This window comes from Hyperolius riggenbachi, chromosome 2 (assembly GCF_040937935.1).
Source record: "Hyperolius riggenbachi isolate aHypRig1 chromosome 2, aHypRig1.pri, whole genome shotgun sequence".
In the NCBI taxonomy this organism is placed as follows: Eukaryota; Metazoa; Chordata; class Amphibia; order Anura; family Hyperoliidae; genus Hyperolius; species Hyperolius riggenbachi.
Window position 1 is genome coordinate 331,275,175 of NC_090647.1, and position 11,982 is coordinate 331,287,156.

At 46.4% G+C, this 11,982-nt stretch overlaps 1 protein-coding gene across 1 annotated transcript in view; it reads left to right on the forward strand.

The window, feature by feature from the left end:
- Positions 1-11,314, forward strand: part of LOC137546647 (tubulin alpha-1 chain-like) — a 32,160-nt gene extending 20,846 nt beyond the window's left edge. Inside the window, exons 4-5 of the mRNA XM_068269357.1 lie at positions 5,939-6,619; positions 10,948-11,314. Of these exons, the coding sequence (XP_068125458.1) occupies positions 5,939-6,619; positions 10,948-11,241 (975 nt within the window). The 3' untranslated portion in view covers positions 11,242-11,314. The remainder of the gene's footprint in view (positions 1-5,938; positions 6,620-10,947) is intronic.
- Positions 11,315-11,982: the final 668 nt, after the last annotated feature.

An 11,982-nucleotide genomic window follows, 5' to 3' on the forward strand; every position in this document is an offset into this window, starting at 1 on the left:
AGAAAATATGATAAAATGTTCTATTTCTCAGATAATAGGTCATTAAAAATGTGTGTGTGTATATATACAGTAATAGCGGTGTTCAGTCCACAAAAATGAAATAAATTAGTTACTTGTTCTGCTTCAATAAAGCAGTCCCCATATTTTTAAAGTCAGATATACAGTACATATCTGATTGTGACTGTACAGTAGTATATATGTGTAGCCGTGTCACTAACAGAGATGGTCAATGAGATGGAAATAATTCTGCATTGATACTGGTTTATGCAAATGTATGCACTCTTTGCTCATGAAATCAAATAATTTGATATGTTAAAATTTGGTTTGGTGACCACAAATTAAAGGGTACCTGAGACGGATGAAAAGTAAAGTGTTATACATACCTGGGGCTTCTTCCAACCCCCTTCAGGCTAATCAGTCCCTCGCTGTCCTCCTCCACCACCTGGATCTTCTGCTATGAGTCCAGGTAATTCAGCCAGTCAGAGCAGTCTGGCTACATGCCGCTTCCACAGCCAGGAGCATTCTGCACCTGTGCAATAGTGCTGCGCAGGTGTAGTACGCTCCCGGTGGCGGAGTGTGTGCATGCGCACTACACCAGACTGGCTCAAGTACCAGGACTCATAGCAGAAGATCCAGGTGGCAGAGGACAGCGAGGGACTGATTAGCCTGAAGGGGGCTGGAGGAAGCCCCAGGTATGTATAAAAATTTCATCTGTCTCAGGTTTACTATGTTACACAGTAGTACTATACCCTACATATGCTCTCCCCACAGAGCTGCAGGTAATCCACTGAGAATGTTGTGCACATTGAACACAGAGTTGTCTATCACCCATAAACCTTGTTCAGATTGTGCATGAAGAATGTGTAATAGAGGAAGAATCTCCTCATTCCCCTGCAGAGTACCTGGACATCACTCTTACATGTACCCACAGTTACAATGCCTAGGGCCTGATGTTCTTTGTTCCAGTCTGTACTTTTACAAGTACTCTTACCAAGGACTAGTTTTAGTCTATGACTAAAGGGAATAAATATGGCAGTCTCCATATCCTTCTCACTTCAGTTGTCTTGTAAAATCCCTAAGCGTTGGCAGTTAAGAGACGAATTTCACGTTACATACTGTTAATCAACAAAATTGTAATATGCAAATTAGAGAAGTAGGTGGAATCCTAAACTGAGGAGTCGGAGTCGGTGGATTTTTGGCCCAACTCCACAGCCCTGTCCTTTATACTATATCAGTTTAAGTTCCCTGTAAGACTTCCATAATCTATGGCGATTTCAGGCAATGTTGGTCAGTTTCAGAACTTTACTTTTAAACTTAAAGAGAAACTCCAACCTAGAATTGAACTTTATCCCAATCAGTAGCTGATACCCCCTTTTACATGAGAAATATAATGCTTTTCACAAACAGACCATCAGGGGCGCTGTATAACTGATTTTGTGCTGAAACCCCTCCCACAAGAAGCTCGGAGTACCGCGGTACTCTGGGCAAACTGCCACAATGTAACAATGTTCACAGACAGGAATTGGCTGTTTACAGCTGTCTCCAACAGCCAAAACAGCTAGGAGCAGCTACATAACCTGCCCACAGTAACAATGTCACCATGTAATGTCAGAATGTAAATCGGTGAGAGGAAAGATTTTACAATGAGCAAACACTGACTAAATCATTTATACAGAATTATGGTAAAAAAAATGAAGCCTTTTTTTTTTTTTTACTACATTATTTTCACACGAGTTCCTCTTTAAAGTGAGTGGAGCTTATAGTGAACTTTAAACCAATGAGATTCACTTACCTGGGGCTTCAACCAGGCCCCCCCCACCCCCACAGCCATCCTGTGCCCACACCGGTCCTCTAGGATCCTCTGCTCTCACCGCACTGGAGTTTAGGTCTTCACCGACCGGAAGTCGGCGGGATGTGCATGCGCAGGACTCATTGGGGATGGGAATGTGAGCTTAACTCCCGGTTGGTGAACTACTAAACTCTGCCATGGTGGGAGACTGGTGGATCCTAGAGGAATAGCGTGGGCACAGAACTGCTGTGGGGGGCTGGTCGAAGCCCCTGGTAAGTAAATCTCATTGGTTTAGGTACACTTTAACCACCTTAGCGGTATGGACGAGCTCAGCTCGTCCATTACCGCCAGAGGGTGCCGCTCAGGCCCTGCTGGGCCGATTTTGATGAAATAAAGAGCAGCACACGCAGCCGGCACTTTGCCAGCCGCGTGTGCTGCCCGATCGCCGCCGCGAGCAGCGGCGAAAGAGGGTCCCCCCAGCCGCCTGAGCCTTGCGCAGCCAGAACAAATAGTTCCGGCCAGCGCTAAGGGCTGGATCGGAGGCGGCTGACGTCAGGACGTCGGCTGACGTCCATGACGTCACTCCGCTCGTCGCCATGGCGACAGGAGAAGCCAAACACGGAAGGCTGCTCATTGCGGCCTTCCGTGTTACTTTTGGCTGCCGGGGGCGATCAGAAGAACGCCTCGAGCGCCATCTAGTGGGCTTTCATGCAGCCAACTTTCAGTTGGCTGCATGAAATAGTTGTTTGTTTTTTTATTTAAAAAAAACCCTCATGCAGCCGCCCTGGCGATCTTAATAGAACACCAGGGTGGTTAAAGGAACCCGAAGCGAAAATAAACAATGAAATGAACGATTGTATTTATCTTTCTCCTAAAAATGACTTGAGAGATTTTATTTTTAAATCTACTTTAACTGTTTTTATTTTTGCTCAATGACAAATTCATTGAAGTTATGCCAGAGCTAAAAATCTGACCTTGACCCTTTTTATCCCTTTCCTGCTCTCAGAAGCTATTTTCTGCTAGGAAAGTGTTTTATAGTTGGAATTTCTTTATCAGTGAGGGTCACACTGTAGTCACTTCCTGTCGGGACTTAGTCAGCCACTTGCATACCTGATATTAAACTTTCAGGCAGAGAAAGGAAAAAGAACACCGCATAATTGGTGCGCTTGGCACTGTACATATGTATCTCATCATGTCACACGTCACTTCACGTATCCTTTAAAGGGAACCTAAACTGAGGATATGGATTATTCCTTTTAAAATACCAGTTGCCTGACTCTCCTGCTGAGCATGTCTCTAATGCTGGGCATACACGGCTCGAGTGTATGCGCCGGTATCGAGCCAGCAGCCGATGCTGGCATGTCACCACTCGTCCGCACGGATCGTTTCCCGCTCGTCCCTACGGGCGCTGCTAATCAGCGTTTCATTTGATCCCATTGTTCTCCCCGCCGGTATCAAGCGCAAAATCGATCCGGCGGGGTATCTGACAGGTTGAATATTATCAATCGAGCCATCGGCTCGATTGATAATTATAAAACGAGCCGTGTATGCCCAGCATTATGCTTTCATCCACAGCCCCTCAACAAGCATGCAGATCAGGTGCTCTGACTGAAGTCAGATTGAATTAGCTGCATGCTTGTTTAACCATTTAAGGACCGCAGTGATTGAGATCTACGCCCTGTATTGGTGGGCTCCTGGCTGGCAGGGCGTAGATCTCAATCACTGTCTGCAGCGCGCATCCACCGTTTCCGCTGCTCCGCGCCGCTCAAACCCGACGATTCTCGCCGCATCTCACAGGCTCTGCCTGTCTCTATGACGGCAGAGTCATGGGAGCGGGTCAGGAGCCGATTTCATTGGCTCCTGGCCCTGTCTTTCAATGTAAGCCATTCCCATTGGCTTACATTGAAAAACAGGGTCAGGAGCCAATGAAAGCGGCTCCTGACCGGCTCACATGACTGCCGTCATAGAGACGGCAGAGTCTATGTCCTGGGGGTCGCGGCGATGGCGGCGGGTATGTGCGGCGATTGGACGAGCGGTCTCTGGTCTTTAAGTGCCCAGAGACTGCTGGTCCTTATGGTTAAGGTCTGTGATTCAGCCACTACTGCACCATAGAGATCAGTAGGATAGCTAGGCAACTGTCATTGTTTAAAAGGAAACCTTTTTTTCAGTTTTGCATCCATCCCTAATTACAAGCCCATAGTTTATAAAGTAAGTGGTGTACCCTCCTGACATAAATATTTAAAAAGTTCAGTCCCTAAGGTAACTATTTATGTATTTTTTTTTTTATTGTAATTTTTTTTAATTACAAAAAAAAATGGGGAGTGTGGGAGGTAATGAGTTAATTTTTTTGTGTATAAGTAATCTATTTGTATGTGAAAAATGCTTTAGGGTGTAGTTTTATTTGGCCACAAGATGGCAACCGTAACTTTTTGTTTAATGCGACCTCCAAGCGTCCTTCCGGACGCTTGGAGAAAGTACTAGGAGGCTGGGAACGTTTTTTTCTTTTCACAATGATCGCGCTCTATTTCAATGCCCCCAGGTCGGGTGCCGACCCCACCACACAGGTCGTGCGCTATTCCACCTCGAAAGGAACCGTGGCTGCGCAGTACGCATGGACGCTAGTGTGGCTGTGCAGCCTTTAGCCCTCCAGCCGCGTACTGGGTCCCGGCATTTTCCTGAGCGTACGTCAGGCGCAGTGATGTGAGCATGCCCGACATACGCTCAGGATGCCGGGACCCAGTACGCGGCTGGAGGAGGGCTAAAGGCTGCGCAGCCACAATAGCGTCCATGCGTACTGCGCAGCCGCGGCTCCGCTCAGCGGCCATCTTAGAGAGGTGGAATAGCGTACAACCTGTGCGGTGCGGTCGGCACCTGACTTGGGGACATTGAAATAGTTTGGCAACAGAACGGAGGGTCTCCGCCTTGGATTTAAAAATGATACAGGTAAAAAAATGTTTTTGTCTATTTGGACTCGAAGTCCTTTAAGAATGTGGGAAGGTTGGTCTAAAGGTTCTATTAACCAGTGAGCCCACAGTTCAACCAACAGTGGGTATATGCCTGACTATATGCTCCTGCTTTCAGTTGAGAGTAGGGCCTGTGCCAGTCTATATATGGGGTTAGTGGATTTTGATAAGGGCTGGTTCAAACGGGCGTCTGCCCAGCTTTCTGTGGCGTCTTGTTTGGTGGCGGTAACGCTTTCGGGCTTTCAGCAGCCTTTACGTAGCTTTCGGATGCGGTCGGCATTTTTCTTCCCCCTGGGGGAGCATTACCCGTGGCGGTTAACTGCCCCAGGACGCTACATGTAGGGTCCAGGGTCGCCTTAACCTCTTGACGACCAGCTAACGCCGATTGGCGTAAACTGGTCGTCTGCGGGTTACCATGGAAACGGCCGCTCGATCGAGCGGCCTTTCCATGTCAGTTCACGGAGGGTGTCTCCGTGAACTGCCGGAGAGCCGCCGCTCGCGGCTCGCCGGCAATATGTAAACAGGCGGGGAAGAAATCCCCGCTGTTTACATCATACGGCGCTGCTGCGCAGCAGCGCCGTAAGGCAGATCGGCGATCCCCGGCCTCTGATTGGCCGGGGATCGCCGCATTCTCATTCGCCGGCATCTGTTGTAGGCGGCGCAGGACGGATCTCCGTCCTGCGCTGCCCATAGGAGGAAGGGAAACGCCGGAGGGGGACGGAGGCGGAAAATGGCTGCGGAGGGGGGCTTTGAGGAGCCCCCCCCCGCCGAACGAACAGAGCCGGCGGCGATCAGACCCCCCCAGCAGGACATCCCCCTAGTGGGGAAAAAAGGGGGGTAGTCTGATCGCTCTGGCTCACTCCTGATCGGTGCTGCGGGCTGGAGAGCCCAAGCAGCACCGATCATTGCAGGAAGCCCTGGTCGGCAAGTGGTTAAACGCCAGGGAAAAATGTGACCCGAACGCCACGTTCACGTAAAAGCCTGGTACAAATGCTCCCATTCATTTGAATGGGAGCGTTTAACGCAAGGCGTAACCGCTGCGCAGACGCCCGTCTGAACCAGCCCTAAGCCTGCAGTTTTAATTCCAGACTTGTATTAGGTTGTCAAGCAGAAATGTTTTTTTTCAATGAGATTTCGTTATTGGTAATGTATGCTAATTTTTTTTTTTTTCCCAACTTTCTTTCAGGCTGATCAATGTACTGGTCTTCAGGGCTTTCTGATCTTCCACAGCTTCGGTGGGGGTACAGGCTCTGGGTTCACCTCTTTACTTATGGAGCGTCTGTCTGTGGATTATGGCAAAAAGTCCAAACTGGAATTTGCCATTTATCCAGCCCCTCAAGTGTCTACAGCTGTAGTGGAGCCATACAATTCCATTTTAACAACCCATACAACACTGGAGCACTCAGACTGTGCCTTTATGGTAGATAACGAAGCCATTTATGACATCTGCAGACGAAATCTAGATATTGAGCGCCCAACATACACAAACCTGAATCGATTGATTGGCCAGATTGTATCTTCAATTACAGCATCTCTGCGCTTTGATGGGGCTCTGAATGTGGATTTGACAGAATTCCAAACTAACCTGGTGCCTTATCCACGTATCCACTTCCCTCTGGTCACCTACTCTCCCATTATCTCTGCTGAGAAGGCTTACCACGAGCAGCTGTCTGTTTCAGAAATTACTAATGCCTGCTTTGAACCATCCAATCAGATGGTGAAATGTGACCCAAGGCATGGAAAATACATGGCATGTTGTATGTTGTATCGTGGAGATGTGGTGCCTAAAGATGTCAATGCAGCAATTGCTGCTATTAAAACAAAACGTAGTATTCAGTTTGTGGATTGGTGTCCCACAGGTTTTAAGGTAAGTTCTTGCTGTTTGTAGATTTGTTGTTGAACCTATTTTTCATAAGAATATGAATCTCAGATAATGATTTGATTCTACAGCAATGGCACTGAAACAATCTTGGGCTACTTCTCACCCTGTGGTGTTGGGTGCCCTGTAAAAAACAAAACTGGGCTGTAATGCAGAAGAAAGTCACAATGTGATGCTTGCAGTACATACAAAGTATGCTTCAATGAACAGTACTTGTGTATGTTTAGTACAGCACTGCGTGCATGTTGTTAAGGTGACGGATTCCACTGCACAGCCACACTTTAACACTGAGGGTGGTCATGAAAGCAAATCTTGTCTGACTTTGCTTAGAGGGTCCCAGTGCTGGATTGGTGGTGCCTGAGGACAATGGAAGCCTCAGGACTATCTAGTATCTGTTTGTTTGTTTTTTTTTTAATTTCCCTCCAGGCTCATTAAAAATATTTTTCAAGTGACTTTCAATGAACACGATCACTAGACATGGCTTGTTCATTGACTGGGCTCTTGAATTCAGATGAAAATCTGACCTTAAATTAGATAACTTGCTGTTGCACTAGACCAGAGGAAAGTCTCATTTAAAAAAAGTATGTAGCTTCACTCCTGTACAAGGAAATTCACCTGAATTCTAGAACAGGAAAGACCAGCTTATGGTAGAGGTAGTAGTGCTGCTGAGGATACACCTTCTGTAGCGTTTCTAAGTATTGCAGAAGCCAGCTTTTAGAAGCAGATTCAGTATTAGTCAAATGTACAGTTCAAGAATTAAAAAAATGTTTTCACTCTGGATCCAACCACCGTTGACATTTGAGTGAACCAACGAAATGAGCTTGCTTTTCATATTCTGATGGATGGCCATCTTGGTAAAGGGAGAACTATAAAAGCCAGGAATATACAATGTATGCCTGACATTAATTTGAATATAAATCTGCTTGTATATTCTGGTCTAAAGTGGTTTGTACAGATAGTGAAGAACTTGAACATTACTGCCTTGCAACTGTAAACAAATGGGTGTTGGGGTAGGAACCCAATAGGGCGTTGTTGGCAACATTTTGGGATCGATGGCGATTCCCAAAACTGCTTTGCCAATGAAAGTGGGGGAGGGGAACCTATTAGTGCGATTGCATTTAAAGGGGCAATTGCAGGACATACAACATTTTGAGCACATTAGCGCTCAATTCAAAGTATATAAACTTTAAATAAAACTTTAATATACTTACTGGGTCTCTATATTTTCTCCTTCCGTCCATAGCCCTGCCCCCAAAGGAAGAGATTACAGGCGCTTCTTTGGTCATAGAGGAAAAACCTATGACATCGTCCTTTAGGGGGTGGGGCTACAGACAAGATGCATGGTAAGTATAAATGTGGTTTTAAAAAAAACATGCAAATCATAAGGGCTGTACATGTAAAGCGCTTCAAAACATCTGGCAAACACCCTAGGGATCGCTGCACACAGTGCTGCAGTGATTCCTAGTGGGCCCCAGGCCTAAAACTGACTTCACACAATCCTCCAAGCATATCTATCTAATGGTATCTCTTGTGAGGCTTGATGGGTCTATTAGAATTGCTATTTAGTAGGGTGGAGGGGAGCCCTAGGTATGTTACATAGGTTTATACTGACCCTTGCAGAGTGTAGCTTCTGGCATGTCCATTTGTATAATTTTGTACTCCTGTGGAAGTCCTTGTTGTTGTTTTTAATCCATTGGTATTGTGGTCAAAATGTAATAAAAACTGCTAGAACCATCTGACCTGTTCCAAGGATTAAAACTCATGCTTTGCACTTCATTAGCTATTGAGGAAAGAACGGTTATGCCTGGTACATGACATGCAATTTCACATCAGATGGGTCGAATCGATTGACAGGTCTGATCTGATTTCTGATAGACTTATCAGAAAATTGATCTGAAATCCAGGGCTGTGCATTTGGCACAAAAATCATCCGACTCCTCAGTTTATAAAACCATGACTCCATGTACCTAAAATTGCCCCTACTCTGACTCCACAGCCCTGCAGAAATCAGATCGGACCTTTTGGAAAGTCTGTATGATGGGAAATGAATGCCTGGTACACACCATGCAGATAGGGTGGAAGTGTAAACAAGGCAGACAAGCTTCTGCTGTATTCAGGGGGAGCAGAGAACTTTCTTTATTTTCTTATGAATTAGTCCTCTAGGAGTAATGTCAAACGCCAGATCTGCTGCATGCTTGTTTAGGATCAATAGCTAAAAAGTAGGGGCCCATTTCCACTAGTGTGGAAATTGGGCTGAATCTGCAGTGTTATTGTGCGGGGCAACTCTGACATAGGGGATAATGCAGCTGCCGGATGACATTGCAGTATTTTTCCATGCAAATACCATAGCTGTGCATGGCATGGCTTCTGGGATTTGGCTGCATGCTTGCACAACAGGAAGTCCCGCCACACGTCTCGGACGCTCGGTGCCTAGTGGAAACTGGTCCTCACAGGCAGAGGATCAGGACAGCCAGGCAATTGGTATTAAAAGGAAATGCATGTCAGTCTTCATATACCTCATTTCAGTTGTCCTTTAGGTATGAGGGCCAACAGATTTTGAATACTGTGATCAGATTCCGTAGGGAAGTGCCCATACTAGATAAAGGTGAATATCCGTCTTTATGAGCAGTGGACAGACTATTGTATGTAGCTGCAACTGAACATACCTGCCGGCACTATAGGGATGGTCAGTGCAATGCGAATTTGAAGTTGAGGGTTTATGCATATTCTGTATGCAAACCTATGCAGCTTGAAAATGGGCCTATTGAATTTAACCTTGGTGGGATTGAACTGGTCCATTTTCGAACTGCATACACTTGCATGTAGAATTTGCCTAATCGTGCAGCAAACTGGAATTTGCATCTTGATGACCTTCTAGCAGGGAGTTCTGCTGCTATGGAAGGGGTTGAAGTGAATGGTTGGTTGGGGGGGGGGGGAGTATAAGGAGAACAAATTGCCTCAGCCTGCATTCAGAAAAGCAGTCCAGAGCTCCTGACACATTGGGGCCACCATACATGTTTATGAAGCCTTAAAGTAGAACTCAACAGAACTCACTGCTAGAATGTAGGCTAGCTATATACAGCACTCCGCCCTGAACTGTCACTAAGGCCTGGAACTTGTGAGCAGTACATTACGAAGCAATTTTTAAGCACTTGGGATGTGAAAAGCTCTTGCTAATGTTGTGTTCATACTGGAGTGATGTGATTTTATAAAAATCCCCCATAGTATTGTATTAAAAAGCACTTTTCAATACCCTAGTGTCTAGAAAAGGCTGCTAGCGGGTTTGAGCCCTAATGCTGGGCATAGACAGCCGATGCGCCCAGATCAATCGCGCCGCTAATGGCTCGATAATTTCTGACAGGTCTGATGACCCGCCGGATCGATTCCCCGCGGGCGGGGAATTGAGCGGGTATCTGGCCGCCCGCGGGGACGCGGCGGGAGTCGATCCAGCGGCTAATCAAGCTGCCAGGTCGACTCGTGTATGTCCAGCATTAGAGGGATCAAGTCCTAATCCCAATGAGCAACAGCCCTTATGTCCATCTGTGAGACCTCACTGCCACATGCTGTGATGCAGGGGAGTGGTTGGAGCTATTTGATTCACATTCAGGTGTTTGTAGATTCAACCATGGTTTGCATAATACAATCATAGGAATATTTTTTTTTTTTTTTCTTGGCCATCCTGGTGGTATGGGCGAGCGGAGTTCATCCAGCAAAAACTTGCAAAAACCGTTAATGACGAGCTGAGCTTGTCCATGCCGACAGGGAGATTTCCTGTTTCTCTGCCCTGTCGGCTGCATCTTTTTTCTCTTCAGAGGGATTCCCCAGGATGGCTGGATGCCTGACTGCACGCTGTTGGTAGCGATCTGTGCTACCCCAGCGTGCAGAACAAGCATCCAGCCACTCTAGGAAATCCCTGGGCAGCCAGCGGGGCAGAGAATGTGCGGGGGTTCCCCCTTGTATGTGGAGGCTGTGCTGGCGAGGGATCCCCCTCTGTGCAGGCGGGGGGATTCCCCTTCTATGGCGGCTGTGTGGGTGGCCTATCCCCGATCTGCTCACCCGAGAGCTTTCACCAGTGACTGCTGCGGCGCACACCCTCCATCTCCAAAGTCTCGTTCTCCGTACAGTTACATTTCGAGACTTGGTGACGTCATTGTATGCTGCATGAAAAATCAAATGCATTTGGTAAAGTTGTAAAAGGTTAGCATCAACTGGGAATTATTTGCATCTTAATGATCCTCCATTAAACTACCTCTGCCATGTCAACTCAACTTCTGCATCGGCTAACCTTCTTTTTTTTTTTTTTTTTTTTTTTACAGGTGGGAATAAATTACCAACCACCCACTGTGGTCCCAGGTGGTGATCTGGCTAAGGTGCAACGAGCAGTGTGTATGCTTAGTAACACAACAGCCATAGCTGAGGCATGGGCACGTCTGGATCACAAGTTTGACCTGATGTATGCAAAGCGTGCATTTGTTCATTGGTATGTAGGTGAAGGCATGGAAGAGGGAGAGTTCTCTGAAGCACGTGAAGATCTTGCTGCATTGGAGAAAGATTATGAAGAGGTTGGCACAGACTCTGTGGAGGGAGAGGATGAAGGAGAAGAATATTAATGCTCATGCATTAAAGTGCCTTTTAAATCCACCATTCCTGTTATGGCTGCTGAAAATAAAGAATCTTTTTCCAGTTGGTTTAATTTTTTAATCTTAAAAAAAGAAAAATTGTCTATCTGGAGTAGGAAGGGTTTACATTAGTCCATTCCAAAGTTACATGGAATTTGCATTTAAGCTGCATGCAATCTGGAATTACTGGCATATAACTGAGGGTAGGCCATAAACCTGAAGGTAGCCATACAACTGATTATGGATAAACTCGACAGACACATTTTTATCTGTAATAGAATCTGATTAGAGATAAACTTGTCTTTGTTGAAGCTGCCCATATACTACAGCCCAATTCCTGTCCAATTTCAGCATAAAATCTTCAGGGAATTGGCTGAGCCTGCCACTTCCCCTAATGTATAAATGCATTTATACATTACGTGTCCTGTAGCAGCCTCTGTGTGGTGTCCGTCCATCTCTCTGGGCTCTACATCTGATGTCTGACATCAGATGCACCACCAGCATGTATTCAGAACCCGGAGAGATGGACTGACACCGCACAAAGGCTGCTACAGGACAGGAAATGCTTACAGGGAGGATGCATTTATATGTTGCGGTAGGAGTTGATCTGAAATCGCCTGCTGCACACCCAACCAACCAACTTTCGACTGACCTCTAGCACAATGCGTGATAGTGGAACCAATTTTTGTCCTGAAATTGCTCACTTTGTCAATCGGGCATGCCCTTTGTGGC